Source organism: Zootoca vivipara, chromosome 2 (genome assembly GCF_965207765.1).
Source record: "Zootoca vivipara chromosome 2, rZooViv2.hap1.1, whole genome shotgun sequence".
In the NCBI taxonomy this organism is placed as follows: Eukaryota; Metazoa; Chordata; class Lepidosauria; order Squamata; family Lacertidae; genus Zootoca; species Zootoca vivipara.
In genome coordinates, this window is record NC_142584.1 from 48,765,956 (window position 1) to 48,792,540 (window position 26,585).

At 42.8% G+C, this 26,585-nt stretch overlaps 1 protein-coding gene across 2 annotated transcripts in view; it reads left to right on the forward strand.

The window, feature by feature from the left end:
- Nucleotides 1-11,645: 11,645 nt before the first annotated feature.
- Nucleotides 11,646-26,585, forward strand: part of ERGIC1 (endoplasmic reticulum-golgi intermediate compartment 1) — a 77,930-nt gene continuing 62,990 nt past the window's right edge. For both annotated transcript variants that reach the window (XM_035105300.3, XM_088661841.1), the window contains exon 1: nt 11,646-11,791. In XM_035105300.3, the coding sequence (XP_034961191.1) occupies nt 11,772-11,791 (20 nt within the window). In that variant the 5' untranslated portion in view covers nt 11,646-11,771. The remainder of the gene's footprint in view (nt 11,792-26,585) is intronic.

Sequence of the window (26,585 nt, forward strand, 5' to 3'; positions counted from 1 at the left end):
GCCCGGCAGCGCCATACGGAGAGTCCCGAGCCTCTGGGACGCAGCAGTGCTCTGTAGCACTTTGAATCCTCCTCCTCCTCCACGCGGCGCTGCTGGGTGCTTTGTCTGTGCTTCAGCAGCAGCAGCAGCAGCAGCAGCCGTTTCCAGGCGCCGAGCTGTGGCAGGAGGAGGAGGATTCAAAGTGCTACAGAGCACTGCTGCATTGCAGAGGCTCGGGACTCTCCATGCGGCACTGCTGGGCGCTGACCTGGCAAGCTGCCTCCTCCTTCTCCTGCTGTGGCTCGGGGTGCTCCACGCAGCGCTGCTCCAGCCGCCTTTCTACCCCCCCAGGCCCCAGCTGTTTGTCGGCGCTTTGTCGGAGCGGCGCTTCAGCAGCAAGGTCCCGCTGCTGGGTCCCGCTGGCTGGGGTGCTCGGCGGGCCACATGACGAGGTCTGGCGGGCCGGATTTGGCCCCCGGGCCTTGTGTTTGACACCCGTGATCTATACATTATTGGGTGCTCTTCTATCCCACTGCACAGAAACACTTTCTCTCCTAATTGATAGAGTACCTCAGTATCCACACTCTTCCAAATAAGCTTACAGCTGAAAGACATGAAAAACTCAGGTAAGACATCAGAGTTTGTAAGGAGCCTGAGTCTACTTTGGAAGCATTTTTAAATTGAATGGGCATATTAGCAGCATGGTGAGCTTATCTTTGCCCCAAGTGCAAAGACACTAAACAGCCTAGGTCCAAATAAACTTAAGAACTGCCTGAACCCTCCTATACATTCAAAATCTGTTGGAGGGCCCCTGTTAGAGACCTCTTACTTGAAAGTGGGGTCCTCAGATGAGGTCAGGTGAAGGTGTTTATTAGCTGTTGCCCCAATTTCTATATCATTCCCTCTCCCTGCTGTTAGGAAACTGGATCAGATTGATTAGCGTATCCTGATTTCGAACTGTATTTTTAAATGTTTTATGGTATTGTGCATTGAGTTTCAAGAAATAAAACAAATTTGATCCAACACTCTGACTTCTGGGTGAAGGGGGTTTTGAATGGAGAGGCACCAGACTTTACCTTGATAAAGAAGCTTCCACAGAATTGCATTTTTGACATAAAGGTAAAGGGACCCCTGACCATTAGGCCCAGTTGCTCATTTTGCTTTACTGTCCCAGGGAGCCAGCGTACAGCTTCTGGGTTGTGTGGCCAGCATGACTAAGCCGCTTCTGGCGAACCAGAGCAGCGCACAGAAATGCTTCCCTAATTCTGCAATTTATTCTAAATATGTCCTAGTTTTCCAAGAATATATCGTGCCATTTGTTTCTATAAAGTTCAGTCAGCCGCAAGAGTTTTAGCTGCTCCCCTGTATCTGCTGGCGAGATGCATGGAACATGAGTCACTGGGATGATGCATATAAGAAACGAGGACAGCTAGAAGGGTCAAAGTCTTGGAGCGTGATTTGTCTCTTCCATGCCATACTAGTGTAACTCCAGATCACTGAATGAGTGATCAGTTTCGCCTGTACTGGGATAAAGTAAGATTTGGGGCTTCTGCCTAGAATCGTATCATTTGACGATGACACATGGTGAATTGCTCCCAGGATTTGGCTGCATTCATTTCGCATCAGCATCACTGCTGCCCCGGGTCCTCTGCTTGTGCTGGGGTCATTACAAGGTGGCACGTAATGCGGGGCCATTCTTCAGCTGAAGATCTTGACAAGCCTTTTAAATGCCCCCAGAACAGTTGGTTCCCGGTATACAACCTGCGCTGGCCACAACTTCTCCTTTTCATAACCCCAGTTAAACGTCTTTGCTTCAAATACATGCGTCGTAATGAATTTTGCAATCTAACCACACGCAAGACAATCCAGCAAGCGTCAGCTAACAGATTAGTGTGATTCGTTCAGGGTGCCACAAGGGATACATTGTCAGAGGCCCATGCCAGTCCACCGTGTTTCTGCACAGTCCCTTGTGTATAGCTGTGATGCTCAAGAACCAAGAGTTGTTACCGTTTTGGAGAGGAAAGCAGAATAGTGCAACACAGTGCAACTGAGCCGAGATCCAGGCAAGGAGAGAAAATGGGAACTGACAGCATTTTTTCCTCATCTTCTGCCCTGTCCTTTTGTTTTATGTCCATTTAGCTTGCTGCCATGGAAAGCTGCCATGCGGCAGGTACATCATGTGCTACAGGTGCTTTCATGACATCCACATGACCCTAGTTGGTGGCCAGACTGGGGAAATTAACAAGCACTCTGAAGAATAAATTTCCCTAGGATGGAAAAAGGAAGAAATAGCCTGACTGACTGTTGTAGTCATCATGGCCATTACTGTACAGTTTCATTTCCAAAGATGCTTAAAGCTAAGTTTATTTTAAGGGAACAGGGTGGTATCAGTATGGGAAGTAACCATATTGAATCGCTGGCCCAGCCCCACAGCCCCACCCACACAATTAACTTTCTTCAAATGTTATGGGAAGTGGCATGTGAGCAGACAGTTCTGTATCCACGGCTGGGAACCACAGTTTTATATCTCTGCTGTGACACCAGCTGCTAAAGAACAAAGCAGTATGTCTCTTACCAGGAGAACTACACCATCCTGGTTATGCATTGGCTAAATCAGGAGTGGACAGACTGGAAGCTTCTGGGATCTACTTAATTCAGTTACGTGAACCCTGAGGCCCATCAATCAGAGACAGGTGAAAGTGGTCAGAGGTGTACCTAGGCTCCCTTGCACCCTTATAAAGGAGCTTTATCAGTGCCCCCCACCCCTGGCCCTTGCACCCTTGGCAAGAAGATGTTTCAGTGTGCCCCACATGGACCAGAAACTAAAAAGACAGAGAGCTTTTTGTCACCTTTCGCATTCCACCAGCGAACACTTCTAATAGTGCACAGGCAGGTGGGCTTATAGCCACTCTGAGGCAGAGTGCAATGGTGCAATTTTTGCACTCCCCTGGGCTGGCACGGGGGGGGGGCACTTAGCCAACCCCTAGGTATGCTCCTGAAAATGGTGATTCAGAAGGGCGGCCATAAGCTAAGAACCAAGGACTTCGGGCCTACACATATCCTTTGGGGGAGCTTTATACTTGTTGTTATTTGATATTTGAGAGTCAGAAAATCTTACCAACCTACTGCAAATCACCTAGAGATCTACCTTCCACTGATTCACCACTATAGTCCTTTGCAGGCACAAGTAAAAAAAATTGATTGGCATGACCTTCTGTTGTCCCTCCTTGCTCTTACAGGAACTATTTCATTTCTTCCTTTTTCACTAGGGCTCTGAAATGCAGGTACTAAGCACAGGAGTAGCAGGGCCTGGGAAAAGGCACACTATGGAACACTCCTACTTCCCTAATAGTAGATAGATGGCTTCAACCTCATCTGGATAGCTCATGATTTTGCTATCAAAGAGATCAACCTTATCAAGAGGTCTGAACTATTACATCATGTGTCAAATAGCTGTCCCAGGAACCTGTCAACCTTTTGTAAACTAGCTCAAACCAGTTTAGTACTTCCCCAATAAAATGACAAGGTATATTTGGGGAAGGTGTAATCAGCTAAGGCCTTTGACTTTAAGATCCTCCTGTGCTGCCTGTTGTGATTCTGACATAAACTGGAATGAACATTCTAGTGTACCTAAGGACCATAAATTAGGGTTGCCATATTTCAAAAATCTGTACCAATTCTTACCCGAAAGAAAGCTCTTGGGCTTTTTTAAAGACAAACCCCAAAGTTGTCTGGACAAACCACCGCCTTCCAGAATTCCCCCTGGACGTCACTGCTGCCTTTGAAATCCCAGTAATGTCCAGGAGAGCCCATGTGTATGGCAGCCCTACCAGACATGTCTACTCAAGCATCCCTTTTCAGAACAGACCACTTTGGGAAGTCATCCAAACTGCTGCCCATTCTTATGAAAATTCTAGTTTACCTCAGAACCATAAATTTGATTACAAATAACCCCCAAGGTAGTTCCTGAAGTTGCTTGTAGCTACACGTGTTGCTATCATTTCCTTCTTCCTTGCATATTGCTGCCTACACACCTCCCACACAGCTCTCTAAATGTTGCCCTCATCTGTGCCGGTTGCTGGTCTCTATGATTTCAGCACTCTGTTGTATTTGGATATTCCATTCTTTCATTATTCTCTTGTTTCAAGCCTAGAGACACAGTCAGTTCCAACATTTACTGCTAAATCTCAAGAGCTACTGACCTTGGCGGATACCGATTCTTTCTCTATATACTGAAGAATGTTGATCTTTTCTACCAAGAGAGGTTGGTTGATGTCCAAAGTAAGCCTGGTAGACACCACCTGTTCTCTGAGTAAGAAGTAAATTTTAACTTTTTCCAAGTACTTCCAATGAATGGCTCAACTTCTTCCTAGCTTCCAATATTTACATGAAAACGCTCCTAAAACAATACTGTACAGTAAAGGAATTCAAGTGCAATCCTGAATAAACATCCCAAAGACCCATGTGTTAGAAGTATTGGTAAATCACAATTTGTGTAGTTTTGAACTTTGATGAAAATGCTTTTTGACATTAATGGCAGTCATGGCTAAATTGATCATTTTTCTAAGACATTGAGAGGGAAGAGACAATATAACTTTTTGGTAAGATGGCAGAAATTTACTGATTAGTAGTAAGAGTTATTGGTTTACAATGTATTAATATTTATGAAGTAGTAGTATGGTAAATGATACAGAAATGGCAAGTGCCTTTTTATCTTGAGAAATATTAGTGAAACCATGTTTTTGATAGGTTTATGATTCGGGATGAACAAAGGTAGGAATGATTAAACATATCCATCAGTTATGATAATATTTCTGATCATGGATGAGGTGATTATAGTTTTGCTGCTTGCTCTTGTTATGATCAGTAATTTCAATTTAGTTTTATTTCAGACAGAAATAGGTATGTTTTTGTGACAACAGCGAATCTGTGCTAGAGAAGCAGACATAATTTTTATGAATGGGGTAATAAGTCTGTTTGGTCTTGTTTTACACATTCTACATTTATTGTTTTGGCCTATCCATTCAAAATTTGTTTTCTTCCACCATGTACCTTTTTGAGCTTTGGAGAAATAAAGAAAAAGGTTTTCTGATTGGCTCACATCTTGGCAGTAGGTTGGGCTGGATTGTGAAACAATAATACAAATAAATGTCAACATTCTGATATACTTTCCCCTGGGAGTACTGATGCTACTATGCCCTGGACTGGACTGGTACTGAGGTCATATAGAGAATTTGGTATATTTCCTAGGCTACTTGGGTGATGATTACACAGTGGTTCCAACAGTCATGATGGGAAGAGGTCTCCTTAGTTTTTTTTTTTTTAATCTAAACATGCAAGCTTTCACGTATCTTGTTGCAGTCTTATATTTTGAGCAGGCTTGCTATGGCAGAATATGCAATACTGGACAGTACAGCATTTTTTCATAACACTGAATCTAGAGTATTCATTTCTTTTTACTACCACCAGCAGCAACTTTATGCTGCCTGAGAATTGCCAGCAAGAAGAACTTGATGAGAGGTAGGAGGGATGTTCTTACCTATAAAAGGAGGCAGAGCACTCAGAGAAAGGGTTCATTTCTCATCTGGAAAGTATAGAAGGGTTCACCGCAGTTGCCTTGGAAAGTTGTGTGGTGCAGGTATTGCATCTGAAGGAATGGGAGTCACCAGAAAGTGAGGATGCTGTAGGAGTCTGCTTCACACCCTAGAGCTGAGTCAGAATACCTTCATTTGGTGGCAGAAGTGAACCATTCGGCCAACAGAATAGATCAAAAACTCTTGGAAAGCAGCACAAATATCAATGGCCTTCACAGAAACAGGCAAGGGATGGATCCCAATGGTTTCAGTGAGGCTGGTTTCATAAGTGATGTTGCATTTTAGTCTGAAATGCGTCATTTATGAATGCTGTTAATTGCCGTTCAGAAAGTGTAAATGCACTCTTTAAAAACCTAGTGTATGTTTTTGTCACGGTAGCTGATTCATTGGATTTGCAGAAGCAGAAAATGAAAGAAATAATTTATATATTACTTGTGAAAGTGGTGTCATTCATTATTTATATATTGTACACTATATATTGTCAGTGTGCAATACATGTTTTCTGAGTGAGAGTGATAATGTATCTGAATATACCACTGACTTCATTTGATTCAATCTTAGCTTTATCTACTTGAACATACATCCTTCGACTTTGGTGCTGAAATAACGTAAACGTTATAAAGCGAATAATTAAAAGTCTTCCTTCTTGCTTCAGTGTCTTGAGATAATTGCTCAATAATACTTTCAGGGAATTGCAGCAGCCCAAATCAAATTGGTCCAGGCTGGCACCTAATATATAAGGTGCATATTTGGTTTTTCAAGCAGTTCATTCTGTACTTCTTGGGGCTGTGGCAGATATAGGTTATTTCTGGGATAGCTAGAAAAAGAGAACCCTACCACCAGTGGCATGACCAAAAGTGGGAAGCTGGCGTAGCCCCTCTTTGGCCATGCTCTGGCTAGAGTGGCCACGCGCTCTGCCCCGGTGGGCTGCTGCAGGTTTCTAGCAGGTGTGCCGCCTCCAGGGAAGCGGCTACCTGCAGCAGCACGCTGGGGCACATGACCCGGAAGCTGTCTGTGAGCAAACGCTGGCTCCCTCGGCGAGATGAGCGCCGCAACCCCAGTCATTCTCGACTTGACTTAACTGTCAGGGGTACCTTTCCCTTTACATTTTTATGTACAGTGGTGCCTCACTAGACGAATTTAATTCATTCCACGGGTCTATTCTTATAACGAAAAATTTGTCTAGTGAATCCCATAGGAATGCATTGAATATTTTTTTAAAAAAATATTTGCCCATAGGAACGCATTAATTGAATTTCAATGCATTCCTATGGGAAACCGCAATTCGCTAGATGAATTTTTCGTAAAACGAATTTGTCTAGCGAGGCAACCTCCGCTAGAAAAATCCTTTCTTTAAGCGAAAATTTTGTCTTACGGGGCGTTTGTTAAGCGAGGCACCACTGTATATGAAACTAATTATTTTTTGTAACCTGCCTTGGGACAGTTTTGTCCTGAAAGGTGGCATATGGAATTCAATAAACAAACAAATGTTTTTAAAATGCAGCAGCAGCAGCAGCAGCAGCAACAACAACAACAACCAAGACCCCACAAACACAAAACCATCTGCAATCTAAAGCAGTACAGTCGATAATTCAGTCGTGGTTCTTGTAGATTGGCTCTAAAATTTGGAATGCTTGATTGAGCAAGAGGAAGGTAACTTTACACAGGCCATAAATCAAAGCAAATTCTTTCAAAACACTCTGACTTCAGATTAAAGTACCTAGTCATTGGGCCTTAGTCATACATACTGGCCTTCGGTGTTTCTGAGTCTCTCAAACATGAGGCATAGGTTCAGAATTCAGATACAGTCACATAGAATCTATTTAAATTTAGAAAGTGATCAGGAAACTGAAATGTGTTGCTTTTCATTGCAGGGGGAATGAACAAAGTGCAGGAAAACAAGTTCTACATTACTAATTGTAATTCTGAGATTCAGCCCCTTTGGTTGCTTGACTCACTGCCTCAGATTCTTCATCTGTAAAATGGCATCTTCTGAGTAATAGTGTGAGGATCATTGATTTGGTAACATATGTTGAATGGTTTCTACAGTTATTAACGTTACCACTTGCTGTATTTTCTTAATTACAAGTAAAATATAATGTTTATTTCAGCTGAGATCATCAACGACAACTAGCTTCCTATGTACCGATAATGTTATCCTCACCTCATTCAAACTATTGCTTTGGAAGCCCATTTTGGCACGCTCTGGAATGATCTAAAGAACTGCACCCAGCTGGAACGCAGTCAAATTCCTGTTTCTTATCTCATACTTTCTAGAAGATTCATGTTATTAAACAATGTGATGACGGAGCTCTTATCTCAGGGCAATAATGTCTTAATAATGCTTTGACAGGATAAAACATGGAACATGGTCAATGTTCTGGCAGTCCTTTGGTGGGGTTGTGGGGTGTTGTTTTTAAAAGAATGTGACCTTTTAAAATATAGTTTCCCCCCCTCCCCATACATTGTGAAATGTCTTCCAGAAAACTCCAAACCTGGGCCTCCCAAACTTGACTTTATTAATATGTGTAGATGAGTAACATTAATCTTACAAGTAAACCAGGTTTCTGTAACTCATTTAGAAGAGTGCCCAGCCAAGGTTAAGAACCACTGAGGCTGAATATGCACTATACATTTAAAGCAGCCCTCCCAAATCCTGGGAATTACATCTCTGTGATGGCTCCAATGCCCAGCATTCTTTTGGGAGAGGAGAAATGTGCTTTAAGTGTAGGTAGCCTTAGCAGAGCAAGTCCTGAGGTGAAGTACCTATTAGGATTCTAGGCAGAAAAAAATGTTAGTTGGGGAAGGTCTGTAGTTCAGTGGTAGAACACCTGCTTTGCATGCAGAAGGTCTAATTCCCAACATCTCCTGGCAGGATTGGGAGAGATCTCTGCCTCAAATCCTGGAAAGTCATTGCCAGTCAGCATAGACCAGGGGTCAGCAAACTTTTTCAGCAGGGGGCCGGTCCACTGTCCCTCAGACCTTGTGGGAGGCCGGAGTATATTTTTTTGGGGGAAATGAACAAATTCCTATGCCCCACAAATAACCCAGAGATGCATTTTAAATAAAAGCACACATTCTACTCATGTAAAAACACGCTGATTCCCGGACCATCTACGGGCCAGATTTAGAAGGCGATTGGCCTGGATCCGGCCTCTGGGCCTTAGTTTCCCTACCCATGGCATATGGTTTCCTGATAGGATGGGAATCGCTATGTTTGAATGCTATACCTATCAGAGGCTAGAGAAGGTGGCATCCTGACTCCAAGTAAGGGGCAGATGTGATGCATGTATGTCTGTGGGCGAAGGGAAGCAGTTTTCAGTTTGAGGTAGAGAGGCTGAAAGTGTGTGCTGAGAGCTGGTTTTTCTCTGCAATCTGTGTTAGTGGACAGATCTGCCGCATTGTAGGAATGCCTGCTTCTTGCTTCCACTTACGTTCTGCTGCTTTTGTTTGTAAATAAGGCAAATATGACAAAGATACCGTCTCATGCCTGGCAAACCTGGATAGTGCTTTCCCTGGAAATTTTTGCCACTTGAGGAAGTGGGGAAGTGTAGCAGCAGCAGCAGCAGCAGCAGCAGCAACAACAACAACAACAACAACAACAACAACATGGTTTTCCTCTTTCCCTTTTGCTTTTTTCTATTACAGTACGTGGTGTAGTTTAGGATTGCCATAAGTCCGGAATTTCCCTGACATACTGCTGTCTCTAGCAGTGTCTGGGTGGAAATCAGTAATAATGTATGTGAAAATCGGGACATATGGCAGCCCATGTCGTTTTTGCCGATTTTCCATTAAAAAAAAGCTCAAAAACGGCTTTTCTGTCTGGATTTTCACTGTTTTAAATATGGTAGCCCTAGTGTAGCTAGATCAGTGGCCCTTGAGGAGGGGAGGCATTGGCATGGGTAGGACCCACATGATCAGGCCTGCCCATGTGATACAAACATCCCTACATTACTGGAGCAGCATTACAGGGGAGCCAGCTTCAGGAAAGTGACAACTTTAAAATATATGTATCAGCATTTCAATCGGCCTGCTCTGTTGAAAAGGTTTATTTTACCTTCATGGCTTTAAAATAAATTTAACTGCCTTTGAGGGTTAATTGGTATTATGATGAATGACTCCTTTTTATACTCATCTGTTCTTGATGTGCTTGTGCAATATTATTTATGATGACTGAAGGTCAGAACAAATAAATAACCATCTGTCTAACCTTATTACAAGGTGAAATGTGGAGAAACATTGTATTTCTTCCAGCCATTAGGGATTAATTAGGGCCCCTGATAGGGACACGGGTGGCGATGTGGGTTAAACCACAGAGCCTAGGGCTTGCCAATCAGAAGGTCGGCGGTTCGAATCCCCGCGACGGGGTGAGCTCCCGTTGCTTGGTCCCAGCTCCTGCCAACCTAGCAGTTCGAAAGCACGTCAAAGTGCAACTAGATAAATAGGTACCGCTCCAAGCGGGAAGGTAAAGGGCGTTTCCATGCGCTGCTGTGGTTCGCCAGAAGTGGCTTTGTCATGCTGGCCACATGACCTAGAAGCTGTACGCCGGCTCCCTCGGCCAATAACACGAGATGAGTTCCGCAACCCCAGAGTCGGTCACGACTGGACCTAATGGTCAGGGGTCTCTTTAACTTTACCTTTAGGGCCCCTGATAGGTGACATAATATTTTGATCCAGTGTGGTATAATGGCTAGTGTGTTGGGTTGGGTTTTGAAGTGGGAACACACAGGTTCTGAGCACATAAATAGCATAGACAAAAGCAACAGGTTTGAAAATTTACATTACACTGTGTTCTTTGCACTGATTACTTCCCAGGATCTGTGATCTGTGATCATTTCCCCTCTGTGCAGGATTGTGGTATAGTATGATTAAATTGATGTGATTCTTCCTGCACTTAAGCCTGAAAAATATCTGAAACAGGCAGAAAACACGGGCAGTACAGGATTCATTGGCTAAATTTTTTGTAAACTGTTCTGAAGGTGTTTCATTTTCTAAGAATTGCTCACAAGTTACATTAAGAAATGTAGTAGCTAAAGTTGTAATCTTATGTAAAGTTATTTAAGATTAAGTCCCTCTTTGTTCCAGTGGAGGCTTCCATGAAGGGATGCTGAAGGCAATTTTCTATTATTCCCCTTTCCTTCTGCAGCCCTTGCCCCCACTCTCTCTCTCTCACACACACAGGCCTCTGTACCCATTAACACCACAACCATGCATACTCCCCCACAAAGAAAACCTCCATAGCAATGAAAAACGTATCAACATTCTGCTATAGAATTTATGCATATCTTTTCAGAAGTTGGACCCACTGATATAAATTGGATTTACTCCCAGGTTAGCATGTCTTGGGTCACAACCCTAGTAATAAACAGGAAGATGTTGTCCATTTTCACTGCATATATTTTGATATGTGTGAAAGTGCTGTGGCACTCATCCTAGGTAAACTGAAAATTTCAGTAAGATTGGGATCACATAACACACCGGTGTCATTTAATGCATGCATCCAGCGCCTATTATTCATTCATTTACTGCCAGTACAGAGTACTTGTATGCCACTTCTGGGGGCTAGCCCTCCCAAGGCGCCTGACAGCTCATTTAAAACATAAAATAATTATTATACCAACGCGTATCTACGCAGAATATGTTCAAAGACACTTATTCCTAAGGCACGCATGTAGTAGGATCGTGGCCTTATTGTACAATCTTATAGGTCTACTCAGTTCGATGAGAGTTCAGTTATAGACTGAATCACGCGCAAATTGCCCTCCGCTCTTTGCAGACACGTCCGTCTTGCGCCCTTTAACCCGTTAAGTTCCCAGCTTTTAAAAGTTTGACGCCTGCATGCAGACGGAGGGTTCCCACCGGCTCGTGCCGTGCCTAGATTTTAGGATCGCCGTACCCGCCCCCACTCGCCTCCCCCGCCTCTCGCTTCGCTCTGCCCCCAGCGCCCACCTGCCCGCCCCCTTTCCCTCCGCGGCGGAAGCGGCGCGTCGGCCGCTCTCCGCCGCCCAATGAGTTCTTGCAGCGCGTCCTCTGGCCTGGCCGGGCTGGTCCCGTCACTTCCTGCCCCCTGTAGCCGGCACGACCGAGCCTGAAATCCCAGGGAAGAGGAGGTGGAGGTGGCGGCCGTGGAGGAGGAGGAGGAAGAGGAGGGAGGAGGGGGGCGGGGAGCAGGGAGGTTGAGCTGCGTTCGCCACCAACATGCCCTTTGATTTCAGGAGGTGAGTGCGGGCGGCGTCCCCAGGAAAGGGGTGTGTGTGAGAATGAATGGATGCATGCATGTGCAGGGAGATCCTTTGCAGCAAGCGATGGGGGTGGGTGGGTGGGGGGCGTTGTGCACACGGCGATCCCCACCCCACCCCGCAGCCCCCAATATTAAGCTGGTGCAGCTGTCATCTTTCCCATCAGGATGTGGGGAGCAGGGCACGCGCCACGGTCCCTCGGGTGTGGAGCGCCCCTCTGCGGTGCTCGGTGGACGGGGAAAGGAAAGCGGGTGGGCATCCAATTAATGGGCCCATTTGGGCAGTTCTACTATAAAAAGCCATGAAAAAGGCTTAGCCTCGGGTTGTAGAACAAAGCCCACATTTCACTTCTTTTAAAATTATTCTGATCTTTAATCTAAGGATAATGAAGACCCTTCTCTTCATGGGTGCCAGGCAGAGCAGGCCCCCGCCCCAGCCATAATCTTCTGATCGCTAGATTTCATTAAAAAGGGGGAGGGGAGGGGAGTTTCTAGCACTTGTGAGACCTGAGATATGAGGCAAAATGTATTGTTCTCAGATATGAGGCCAAATGTACTGTTCTTCTCTTTTTGTGTGTAATAGACTAGTCTGCTCCCCCACCCATTCAGTGTTTTGTTTTGTCCCACCCCCCTGGAAAACCTCTGTCAAATGCCCACGTTTCCCTCACGACTTGAGCTTTTGTCTCTTCTGCCCTATGAATAGTGGTTTCTGTACTTGAAGCATGAATGTGAGGGAGGAGTGGGCCAGATCTGACTTGGAGAAGGGGACAAAGTGGATTCACTTTGCCAACCTTGAGGAAAAAGAAGGTGATGGTGGGAGGCAGTGGTAAAAATCGAGTTTGATGACCAGGGTGCTGTAGACCAATAGAGTTGGCCCATTTATTCCCCCTTCTTAAAAGTGGCTCTCAAGCAAAACTGGATGCTTCTTAGGGTCATAAAGGGTGTGCTGAGATGAGTGACTGACAGCACAATCCTATGCATGTCTATTCAGAAGTCTTAATGAGTTCAGTAGGTATGTAGAAGTCAGAGTGAATTGAAAGGAATAGAAGTGGAAATGCCCAGTAGCTGGTTTGAGATGAGCTCTTTTAGTCCCCAATATAAAAGCATGGTGACTCATAGTAATAGTCACCAATAGTAATAAGGTATATGTCCTGGACACAGCTGGATAGGAAAAATAAGAGTTAAGGAGAGCAGGTACACAGGAAAGCTGAGATTTATTTCAGTCACACACTCATAAATATCATGCTGATTTCCCTTTCAAGTAGTCCTGGCTGTTATATCAGATGCATTGGTTCCGTTATCAAACTGCTTATGATGCCAGAGAGGTGCCACACATTCCTTGGCATAGGAATTCCCATCCCCAAGAAATGACGTTCTGTCATTTTGCCCTTCTTTGTATCAGCCTTTCTGCCTGTTTTCATAGTGCTATATGAGACTTGTGTTTTTTAAATGAGTTTGCTGCCATACCTTCTATTCCTTCTGCCCCTGTTCCTTCCAGCTAATGTAACATTTCTATTATGCATTGCAGTCTGAAAAAGACTATATTATTGCAAAACGGCATTTCCCTTAATCCTTACTATTTTCAGCCATTATCCCATTGTATTATAAGATCCTCAAATTGAAATTTGTTCCGTGCAAGCTGTGTTGGTATGCAGCAGTAGGAGGGAACCTGTGGTCCCCTATAGATTTTACTGATGGAAGTTGGAGTCTGATAACATCTGGAGGGCCGCAGGTCCTCCTCACCTCGCACCCGATTTTACAGGATTGCAGGCTTTTAGATTGCACTTTAAAAATGCTTCTTCACTGAAACAGTTCTTCCTTTATTTTGAGGGGTAGGTGGTTTGTAGTGCCCTTAAAAAGTTCTCTTTCTGCAACCGAGTGAGACAAGTGAATCTTGTTCTCTGGCTCCTCTATTGGTAGGCATGCCTGAGAGAGCAGTTTCTGGTTGCTTGTCTTAAGGTGCTTGATGCCAAAGATTCCACAGCCAAGCTTGAAAACCTCATTTGCCCTCCTAACATGGGGCAATGCAGTTCCCTGTGTACTTCCTTCCACCTGCGTCTTGAGAGGGTACCACCTCTGCATACATTTACTAGGTGTGCTTACATCTTTCCCTGAGGGGTGGGGAAACACAGGTGAGGATGTTGTCCTTATAAATGGAAACATGCTATTATTATATAACACTTCAGATGCACCTAGTATTTTGTGAGGTCCCTGCCCCAAGGCTTTATGACATAAGTTAACACAAAAGCAGCAGTCATAAAGGGAGGATGTGATGGCCTGACGACTGGCCATAGGGTGGTTGCATGCAAGGTGTAGTTTTGGAGGAACATGTAGGTGTGTAGAAGCTTAAGGATTTTCCAAACGTATTATTATTATTATATAACATGTTACTCTTTCTCCATCAGATACTTCAAGGCACCTGGGTGTGTTGGGGAAGGAAATCTCAGGGTACAGTTGAATAATTCATGCTCCCTTAAACTGGCAATGGAAAAACACTGATTTTTCCATGACACAAACAATGACCAGGAAACATGGGACAATGGCATATATTGTGCTTTTCTTCTCAGTAGAGGTGCCTAATCTCTGCACTTGTTTGACTAACATATATTAAAATTTATTTGGGAAGCTGTCCAGGGACTAATGCTGCTTGTCAGGCTCAGCAGCAATTATTATGCAAAGTATTTTATATTAAGAGTGTTAGTCTTTGAGTGATCCGGAATTTGTTCTGCTCCTGTTGACAAACATGAATACTTGAATGATAAGGAACATTGTTTTTTATGTTTCCTTTATGCACTTTAAATGTGCTAGATTAGTTTGAAACGGATGCTTGGCTAAGGTTTCAGATACTCTTAGTGCTTTTCTTTAACTTGTGACTTAGTTTCCCAATCCCAAATTCTTTAAAAAATAAACAAATATTTCAGTTGCATTTGTATCTTAACCTTTATCTCAGGAGCCTAGAGCAGCAAGCATGGAAGGATTCAATTTCCCCCAAATTCACCAGTATAACTCCTACATAGAACTCTTCCGAATTGGAACCAGAAGTGAATAGCTGCTTCATTTCTTTCATAAGTTGCCCAGAACGATATGTTGCCTGGAATGAAATGTAATATCTGTGTGTCTAAATAGTCCAGTTCTGTTCTCAGCAGCTAGACAAACAGTGAACATGCAGTAGAAATACTCCCCCACACTCCATAAATATCCTTCATTAAAGGAATAACCCGTCTGCAAATGTGCCAAGTAAAGAACCAGAGCTGCAAGCCTTAAGAGCTGTCAACTGCCTGAGCCAGTGCTAGCCTGGGGCTGATGAGAATTTAAGTCCAAAATTTCTTGAAGGCACCAGGTTAGAGAAGGTGGTGTACCGTAAATGGACAGATAAGATTCTATTTCCTGCCAATTACGATTACAGTGGTACCTCGGGTTACAAACGTTTCAGGTTACAAATGCTTCAGGTTACAGACTCCGCTAACCCAGAAATAGTACCTCGGGTTAAGAACTTTGCTTCAGGATGAGAACAGAAAGGAGGCTGCATTAGCTAAAGTAGTGCTTCAGGTTAAGAACTGTTTCAGGTTAAGAATGCACCTCCAGAAAGTAAGTTCTTTACCCGAGGTACCACTGTACTTTCTGAGAGCAGATTCCACGATGGCCTGCTTTTGAAATATTGGTTTGCTGCTCTGAGTTAGTTATCTGGTAGCTGACTCAGAGCTTCTTCCATTGCTTCTTTCTTGATTTTTCCTCTGAGCCCCCCCCCCAGGACCTTGGTAGTCTATATAGATCTCATATCTTCTTCTTCTTCTTCTTCTTCTTCTTCTTCTTCTTCTTCTTCTTCTTCTTCTTCTTCTTCTTCTTCTTCTTCTTCTTCTTCTTCTTCTTCTTTTATTTTTAAAAAATATTTATTGAATTTTATAACAATTAATGATGCACATCTCATTCCATCATGTTATTTACAATTATTCTCCCTCCCCTCCTCTGGATTTCCTTCAACTCCCCCGCTGGATTTCCTTCAACTTCCCCGCTGTTATTTAGTTTTATTTATCATATCCTGCTTTTCCTACACAAAAATAAAATCCCTTATCATTTCTCTAAAATATCTGTTACTCAAATGAAGTTGTGAAAGTTCATTCAAATCCTGCCAGTGAATCCAGTCCATTCTGTTGTTTCTGCAAATAAACTGTAAATGGTTCCCAGACTCTTTTTAAGTCCTTTTTGTCCTTCTTTCATAGTTTGTTAGCTTAGCCAATTCTGCATAGTTCATCAGCTTTTCTTGCCATTGTTCCTTAATGGTATTTCTTCCATCTTCCAATATTGTGCAATCAAGATTCTTGCCGCAGTTGTAGCATACATAAATAATGTCCTTTGGGGGGGGGTAGCTCTTGATTTGAGATACCAAACAAAAAGGCTTCAGGGTGTTTGACAAAATTCATTTTAAACATTTTTTTCAATTCATTGTATATCATTTCCCAATATTTTTAATGCATTTGCATTCCCACCACATATGATAAAATGTTCCTTCCTTTTCCTTACATCTCCAACATCTGTTATTTTCTTTCCTAAACATATTTGCCATTTTCACTGGTGTGATATACCATCTGTACATCATTTTCATGTACTTTTCTCTTAATTGTATGTAATCTGTGAATTTTATATCAACTTTCTGTAATTTTTCCCAACTTTCAAATTGGATGTTGTGTCCCACATCCTGAGCCCACTTAATCATAACTGATTTAAGCTTTTCATCTTTGGTTTCCCACTCTAATTAAATAGTATATGCTTTTTTAACAATTTAACATTCTCTTCCATTATTTCTTTTTGAAATCTGGAGATTGTATAACTAAACCCCTTTTTATTGTCTTCCTTAAAATTTTCATTTAATTGCCTATAGTGTAGCCAACTTTGTAAATAGTCTTTCAGCTCATCATACTCTTTTAGTTTGAGTTTACCTTCTTCTGTTAATAACTCTCTATATGTCAACCACCTTACTTTTTTGGTCGATTTAAGTGAAAATGCTTCAGTGGGTGACAGCCATCATGGTGTTTTCCACTCTAACAAATCTTTATATTTTCCCCACACTCTTATTAGTGACTTTCTTAGTATATGGTTTGAAAAACCTTTATGTATTTTCCCTTTCCAATACCATAAATATGAGTGCCAGCCAAATCTATTGTCGTGTCCTTCTAGTTCTAACTCTTCTTTTTCCAATTTTATCCAATCCCATATCCAAGCGAGACATGCTGTTTCAAAATACAGTTTCAAATCTGGGAGAGAATATATATCAATGGCTTGATCTCATATCGATCTCATATCAATGGCTATTGGGGAAAATAAGTACAGGTATTTGACAATGCAATCCTATACAGGTACATGTCTATTCAGAATCAATCCCCATTTGTGTCCTGTGGAACCTATATTCACGGAAGTATGTTAAGTATTAAAATGTATAAGAAATGGCTTTTCTGGAGAACTGGATTTGTCTACTGATTTGATAACTTGTACTGCTTGTTCTTCCCATAACCCTTACATGGGCTGTGATAATGCAGAGCAGTTTGTGAGCAAAATTATGTACTAAATTGGTTCTGTAAGGATGTTTGTATAGTCCTTCCACGTGGAACATAATGTTAGTCCTGAGGCTATGCGGCACGGCAGTAGGTGTATTTTTTAAAATAAACGAGATCAGAGATACAGCCTGTGTAAACTCCTTGTTTAGTAGACCAAGTGATATTAATGCTCTGGCATTTTCTAGTACCTAGTGACAATGGTGAGTACCTGGTGGTCACTTATAAACGTAACTTCAGTCAGAGCAATTTCTGACATTTACATCATGCAACATTGCAACAGGGATGGGGAAACCTTTTCTAGCCCAAGGGCTGTATGCTAGTGATGGATGGGTTTAGTAGAGGCGAAAGTGGGTTTGACCACAGATGTGACATTTTAACCTTGTCCAGTAGACTTCATTCCAAGAAGTCTCTCCATCCTCTATTTGGGCGAGCAAGACTCACTGGCACAGTTCAAGGACACATTCCAACCAGGTGAAGAGCACCTGAGGGTATGGAGGAGGGCTGGTGGGGGAATGTGGCTTGGAGAGAGTCCCGAGCCCCAGATAGAGGGGCTTCATTAGGCTCCTAGGCCTCAAGTTCCTTACCTCTGCAAGGGCTTATGATGCTACGACAGTTCTTTGTATGGGTACCCAAAGTCAAAAAGGATCTTATAGAGTTGGAAAGGGTGTGGAAAAGGAGAGCCAAAACTATTATGGGGTTGAAGCATCTAACCTACAAAAAAAGGCTGAAGCACCTGAGGCTTCTTAGATCTGGAAAAAGATGGCTAAAGTTTCATCTATTCCCTCCATCCCCTTATTGGATGTCCCTATCCTGGGAGGTACACCCTACTCATCTGGTTCTAACTGACCATATTTCCTACTAGATATAGAATAATAGAATTGTAGAGTTGGAAGGGACCCCGAGAGTCATCTAGAACAGCCCCTTGCAATGTAGGACTGTAACACAGAAAAGAGAGATGGGGGTGGGGTGGTAAAGCTGTAATTCTCACTTTTGACATTACCACGTCTGTGATATCATTGTTTCAAGGGCAACCTGTTTATGGTAGCATCTCCTGAACGTAGTGGGTGGAGATGCTGTGGGTGAAGGTGAGTGTGAATGATGAGCAGATTATATATAGGCACCTGTGTTTGCTCATGGAAAATGGCAAAATGTGTATTAATGATGATCTTATCCATTGCACGGCAATGTGTTAGAATAATTTTGCAATGACTGTGTTGCTAATTTTACTTTGCTTCTAAAACGGTTTTCTAAACAGTTGCTTTGATTAGTGACCAGCACTCTAAGTTTGGCGAGCAAACTGGTGACCTGAGATAGCTTGTTGGTAAAGTAACAGAAATTCGTTACAAAGGTGCCAGTTTTAATGATGAAGAGAAGAATCTTTTAATTGGCTTCCTCAGGTATACAAGAAAGGCAGAATACATGGAATATATGCTAACTTTTTGGATTAAATTTATATATTTAGTTAGCATCTCTGTTTTGTAGCTAGTAACACTTGTGTGTACTGGAGGTAGTGGATGAGAAACCATTTTACACTACCAATGGGTTTTATAAAGGTCTCCACTTTTGCATAAACCTAATGGAATTACTGTGATTCGCTGCAGATAAAACCTCGTATTTTAGCTCTTAAGTAAAAAGGATTTTTGGACTTTTGACTTGTTTTCCTTACCATTGGACCTAAGGCAGTTACTCTGAAATTAAAATTTGAGAGCCCTTATAAAATGTATTATATAAGCTTATGTGACCCAATTCTAATCTCAGATTGATGTTAATTTGGCAAAAGCCTCTATATAATAAAATAGAAATCTGGACTTAGGAAGTCTCTAGTAAATTTTTTTGTGACTGGTTGGTAAGAACTTAAAAAGAGCAACCGTCTTTCTCTCTTCTTAGCTCTGCAAAATTCGGGTGCCTCTGGCTGGAAAATTGGGTTATAAATATGTCTGAAAGCCAGGTGTTGTGGTTGACTTGAGGTAATGCCATATATACATAAAATATTGTTCTATTCCAAATGGGGTATTTTAGTGGCCAGACTGCACTGTGCGCAGTATGGTTTAAATAGGGTTTGTGATGTCATCTGTCCTTATTAAGGAGATACTTAGAAATATTTTTGTAGTTCTTTCTCCTCATATAGTACATCCCAGAATGTTGTCATATAACTCAGTATCCCCTCAATATCCTATCTTTACCAGGCATAAGCAGTACTGGGTGAGTTGCTAAGGGAATATGTGACTGATGAGAGAAAATGTTACCCAGTGGGCCCTTTCTGCAGTGCCCCCTCCCCATTTGTGGAATGCTCTCCCCAGCGAGGTTCGTCTGGTGCCTTCATTATATATATTTTAGGCTCCAGGCAAAACGTTGCTCTTCAACCAAGCATTGGTCTGATTACTACAGTATTCTATAGCCTTTTAAATGTCTTGGTGGGAGAGGGGCTTATTGTTCTGTTTCTGTTTTAACTATTTATTTGTGCTTTTATCTTGTATTTTTATCTTGTGGAGCACCTTGAAATGAAGGGGGGTATAGAAATCTAATAAATAAAAATACATATTAACATATCTTTGCAAATGACTTGCCACTTAAACCTTGAAAAGAATGATGTTACACCACAATATTATTTATTAAACAATTTCCTGAAATCAGATTGACTAGAATATTATGCCATGAGCTTTTGTAGGCTCTGATTCTGTTTTGTCAGAGTATGGAAGTAACTGACTGGGAAAGCAGCAGGTAGGTTTAGTATGAAATGTTTGGTACTACGTCATGAGAATATCAAAATTATTGAGGTCTTCCTCCATTACGTAGTTAGGAATTTGGCACAAGCACAATCCAAGAAATCTTTCTTACCAATGCTTAAAAATCCTGCTATGGCTTATTTTATGACTACGTCTTGTTTTCGGAGAAACAGGGTAGTTGCAAAATGTAGACCATGAGCTTCAGGACATCTTCACATGTACTTAATATGAGAAGCCAGTATTCCATTACAGAGCATGCTAGACCACATAGGTCAGATTGTGCTGTGGGATCCCTTTGTCCTTTTCAGCCAATACCAGGTATTTGATTGGGAAGTATTTCTACGGTAGTGGCAGCCATAAATGGCAGCTCACAGAACAGAAAGTGAATTTGCTAATATACTGTATTTTTTCATCTATAAGATGCCCCAATGTATAAGATGTCTCCTATTTGGGGGGACTCAAAAATACACATTCCACCCTCGGCACTATCCATGTTCCCCAACCCTCCAGAACACATTTTACAGAAGCACAGGGAGCTGCAAGGGGGAAGGAACTACCAGTGAAAATTGCCTCTTCCCACAGTAGGATCTTAGGATCCAAGTCATTGTAGATATTAGTACTATGGCAAATTATGGATATTTACAATTGTACCAACCAGGCAGCCTAGGAAATTTACTTCCATCTCTCAGAGAAATACTTCTATGGTTAGTAAACCACCATTCCTTGCTTATGGGAAGTCTTGACTCCTATCTGGTGTAAAAGAGCTTTTCCACATATCCGTGATGCTTGCTGCCCTCACAAGCTGTGCTGGAAAGAATTTTTCATACGTCCTTCATCGTTCCTTTCTCTGCCTCCTTCCCCCCCCCCCAACTATTATTTGTTATTAATATATATCAAAATAATATATCGAAATAGGTGCCTTTTTTCTATTTCAATGTGGTGTGGATTTGAGTTGCGTAGCTACCTTCAGTTAGTATAGTGAGAATCAGGTGATGTCAAGATTGCGCAGGATGCAGGTGATTGCTCTGCAATCTGCATTTTAAAGAGCCAATAGGGAACTATTATTGGGCATTGTATTCATCCACTGCTTCTCTTGCAGTGACTTTTTTTTAGGTTTCAGTCCAAAAATGGGTTGGTCTCCTTGAATACCACTTCTATTACTTGAACATATTTATCCTGTTACTTGAATATATTTTCCTCTCTGATGATGTAACCAAGTCGCTGGCTGGCTTAAAGAGGAGGGGAATTCAACATCATGCATATATTATTTATTTGCTTGTACACTCTTGCTGCCCAATAGAAAGGACAGACTTTTGGCATTAAGCACAAGCTGAATTTACAAACTTAGCTTCGAAAGTCAAATTTGTCTAATGTGGTTTTTCACACATCGTCCAAGCCACTTTAACTCTGTAGTGAGCCTGGAAAATATTCCGATAAAGCCATCAGAGAGGCTTATTGGACATGCCTGCAAAAGGTTCAGAGCAAATCTTTAGTATACATGTTCAGTGCACACATGCACACACATACATACATTCCCAAATACTATTCTAGCCAAACCTCCAAATTAGTGAAACTGAATGAAAATAGTAGATGAAGTGTAATAATAGGTGGCATGTGAGTTTCAAAACAAGAATTCCCATGACCTGTAGCAGAGTGAGGAATTTTTTTTCTGTTATAAAATGATTGTGGATATAGTTCCACAAACTTATGCAAAGCACAGTCTTCAACCACGATGGATGGTGTCTGCATTTTGTCCTGCTAAAAAAAGCCAGCTAGTGCTTTGTGGATTGCATCTATTTAGGATGCAACCCCTTTCAAGCATTTTCTTAGAAAATGTTCCCTGGACCTTTTCAGCACACATGTAGTCTTTTTCAAGTAGCACGGCACTTGTTTGCACCTTACAGTGATGTGGCCACCAGTTTGCATAGGAATAAATGGGCTCATGATTGGCAGCCCACTGGGATTGCACTGCCAGGGGCAGTGCGCTCCCCCTGCGCTCCCCTGCCTCTGCCAGTGATGATTGGCACATAGATTGCATTTTGTTTAGCTAGGGCAGGGGCGTCTTAGCCATAGAGGCTAGTGGCACGGGGAGGTCGGACGCAGCACCTCCCTGCATCAGTTCGCCGCCCTCACCCGCCTCCACCATGCTGAGCAGCGCCCGGAGCCTCCGTCCCGTTGGAGCGCTGCCTGCCTGGAGGGCTGCCTCTTGCCTTTCCCATCTCCCCCTCGGTGAAGGGGCCCTCAGGGCATGGCCGTGGGAGCTGCCGAAGTGCCAAGGCCCACCACGATGCGCGCATGCTTCACCAAACCCTTGCAGCGTGTGAGGGCTGCCAGGAGGTGAAATGGGGTGGTGGTGGTGCCGGAGGGATCTTTGAATGTGTGTGGGGGGGTGGCACGCTGGAGGGATCTTTGAACCATGGTGCCAGATATCCTTGAGGCAGCCCTGAGCTAGGGAGATGACAAGATTTTGCATTTGAATATAACCTCCTTCTGTTTTTCAGCTAGGCAACTCAGTAGCCCCAGCATTTTAGCCTCCCATTCTCTTCCTGAGTGAGTACCTCATTGGTGTTCTGTTCTTCTTAATGAGATGAATATGCCCATCCCAAATAGTGCTACATCCTTGTTTGCTGGCAGCCTGCTCTCTTCCTCTCTTGAGAAACTTCCTCTGCTTAATTTCAATTAGCTTTTGGAACTGGAATTAAAAGGGAGGAGCAGACTGGTTCTGATTGGTGTTCCTGTTCCTCAGTTCCAAGTGTGGCCAACCAGTAAGTTAAAAGCCAGAGGACTAAAGGACACTGGAAGAGTGTTCTTATCTTCATTTTATCTGTTTGACAGATGTTAATCCCTTAGTCACTTAATAATCAGTAGGCATTTATAACAAACACTTTGTTCATCCTGCTTAGAATAGAATAGTTCAGCTTCATAAAGATTCATGTTCAAGTTTTGGAGAATAACTTCCATTGTTTTTGTTTTTTTCATTCTTACATGAGTCATACCAATGGAGAAAAATTGCATTATGGGACAGTAATATTTACACACCTTTCTTGCAGTGTAGCATAGTGGCTAAGAGACTGAGCTATGAACCGGGAAGACCTTGATTTGAATTAAGCCTCTGCTATGAACTCCCTGGTTAACCTTGGGTAAATCACTCTGGTCTCAGCCACAGTCCCCTGCCATCTGCAGTATGGGCAAGAATGATACTGGCTTACATTACAGGGGTGCCGCAAAGACTACAACTAGATAATGTGTGTGAAGTGCTTTGAACGATTGAAGTTGCTATACAGGTGTCAAGTATGCATTGCTATTGCTTCTGCAAAGGAAAAAAATGGTAAGCAAATTTGTGTAACTTGCACTTTCCTCACACAGTTACAGGTAGGTAGCCGTGTTGGTCTGATGTAGTCGAAACAAAAAATAAAAAAAATCCTTCCATTAGCACCTTAGAGACCAACTAAGTTTGTCATAGGTATGAGCTTTCGTGTGCATGCATGAAATCTGAAGAAGTGTGCATGCACACGAAAGCTCATACCTATGACAAACTTAGTTGGTGCTACTGGAAGGAATTTTTTTATTTTTTGTTTCCTCACAGTTCATGATGCAGTTATGGAGGTTTAGTTGGCTTCAAAACAAATATAACAAAACTATGAAGGTTCATTGGTGCTTACCAATGGGCAGGACTGGCCAATCCACTAGAAGCAATTCATCTCAGGAAGCAGATATTGGGAGTGGCAGCAGCCCCAGCCCCATTCCCTCGCCTCCTGAGCTCCTGGCGATTCCTCTCTGTCAGAGATCAGTGCCTCAGGCCTGAATGAGCCTACTTCCCTCAGGCACACTGGAGGATGCCGTACCGTTGCCAGCAGATTCAACTGCCAGTCCATTCAGCTTCTGTCCATGAAATGGAGGGGTGGGGCTCAGGGCACCATCTTGTCTTGTGCCTCAGGCAGCAAAATGTCTTGGGCTGGCCCTGGTATTTGTGGTAACTGACGGGAACTTTCAGCTTGCTGTTTTGGGAGAGTATTCCTGGTCGTCACAATTCCTCGGTGGAGTTCTGTGGCGTTGTGCTCTCTGCTCCCACCCATACAAGATGAACTAAGTGAGCAAGATGCGGTAAAAAGAACAGGGAGCGTATATGCGTCCCCTGTGGCTCTTTCCCTTCACCCTGCAGCTATAAAGTAATGGAGTCCTGCTGCATAGTGAAGTATTTCATTAAAACTGCCTCATTTACTTTGTTTTTGGTTACATTTGTTATTTCAAACAGTATCCTTATAGTGTATAAATACAATTATTTGTATAAAATATAAATGATTCTGGTGTTTTTGCATAGTAGGGCCTACAACTGTGCCTGTAATTACCCGTGTGATAAGCAACATTGGAATGTGCTTCACAATGCAGAGCACCATGAAAGAGTACTTTGGCCCTTATGTTCTGGCTTTTTGAGTTGTACACTGTAGCATGGGCGTAGGCAGGGGGGTAGGAGGGGGCAATTGCCCCCCCTTAGAAGCAGGGCCGCTGGCCAGCCTGCCCCGCTGCCCGCCCAGTGCCGTCTCCCTTCTCCCTGGCTGGCTGTGGGGCGGGCGGAGGGAAAGCCCCAGAGCCGCGCAAAGCGTTTGGCTGGCTTTCCCTCCGCCCGCCCCACAGCCAGCAAGGGAGAAGGGAGACGTCCCTTCTAGCCGGCACAAGGTCTGAGGAACAGCGGTTGAGAAACGCTGGACTAGACGGCACCAGATAGCATAAATAAAATGTGTCAAGTTTTTAAAGTGTAGCAACACTCCCTGTTGTTTCTGTCCTTTTTTCTTCTTCTGTACTCAGCACATGATTTTAAAAAAAGAACTGTGGCTTTTTAAACCACTCCTCCCCTTTTCCTTCATTCCTTTGGACTAGGATGTGGAAGGGGTTGGCTGAATTATGTGGCTTGCTTCTGTTTGATTCTAAAGAACAAGAACAATAAATAAATAAATAAATAAATAAATAAATAAATAAATAAATAAATAAATAAATGCACATGAAAGTGCAACTACAGACACACTAAGCAGGTTTTATTGGCTTTTGTGTGAAGGTCTGAAATAGAAAAAGCCGCAGTGGATTCTGTAAAACTGTGAAATTAACTTGCTCCTTTAAACCTAGAACAGCAACTTCTTCTTTCTTAATATTAGTCATTGTGCTGTTGCGCATTGTTTGTAACAATAATTAAGTGCTAAGTCGTAGGACAGAAGCTATCCAAGTTGGATTCTGCTTGTGAATGGGTTATTTTGCTGAAGCTGATGCCACGGTTTGATTTCTCCTGTATGACTCACTTTGGAAAGTCATCTTGGAGAAGTGTGAAAAAATAAAGGGAATATTTTAAGATAATAAATAAATAAATGAGTGTGTTTTCTGTGTAATCTGAATAACAAATGTTGCACTTTAGTGTGTGCTGGGGGTGGGGGAGTTAAAATTAAGGAGGGCTCCCCACAGCTCTATTTGGGAGGAGATGAGTAATTATCATATGGTGGCTCCTCGGAAAACTATTTCAAACCTGCAAAAGTTTTAAATTTGGAAGCTAGAATGTCAAGGCCTTCAAGTGATTGAAGTATTGGGGAATCAGTTATACAAACTGAACATCCATATTGGAACTCTGGAGGAAGCTAGACCAGCACAACACAGGTTAGTTGGTCTTGCCTGTAACTCATCTCACTTCCTAGAGAGGATTGATGGACTTGGCTGTGCCCTGTCCCCCCGCCCATAAGAAGAGTTCAGTGGTAGTGGGAAGAAAATAACCTCATTGGCCTATGACCAATATATGCTTTTAATGTCATAATGACCTCATGAGCCAAGTGACCATTCCTGTGTCTGCAGTGAGGTCAAAGTGCAACCTCAAAAGCCATCAATATACGGTAAGGTATTGGACTTTTAAGAGGATATTCAGTAGTAGGCTGTCTAATGGGAGCCTGAAAGAGATATCTGATGGCAGCGCAGGGAGGAGCATTCAGTTCTTGCAATAACATTGGATTATCAGTGAGTTAAGACAAAGGTGTTGCTCTTCCAAGGGTCTGCTCTCCTGTCCCTGATATATTGTGGTATTAACAAGCAGCTTTTAGTTGGTATTTGCCAATACTCAGCACCGTCACTTTTCATTCTGCATCCTTGGCATTTCCTGGCACTATAGGTTAACTATAGGTGAACATTACCCATGCTAAGTCTAGCCTCCCAAGCTTCCTGGCTCTTCTCAACAGAGAGGGCACACTAGCTTGGAAAGGGGCATGAGATCCAAAATGGATACCTTTGTAAACATAATTTAAGATACTTTGATATCCAGTGAGTGGGAAGCTCTGGCAAATGATAGGACCAAGTGACAGCACAGACTCTTGAGTGGCCGCACAGAATCATAGAAACCTTGAACAGCAACGTGGGTAGAGTTGACAGCAGCATGTCTCCTAGAGAGGTGCATAGATTTTGCATATCTAGTCAGTCTTTTCTCATCTGGGATTGGCACCTGCAGCCTCTAGAAAAACCATGTCTC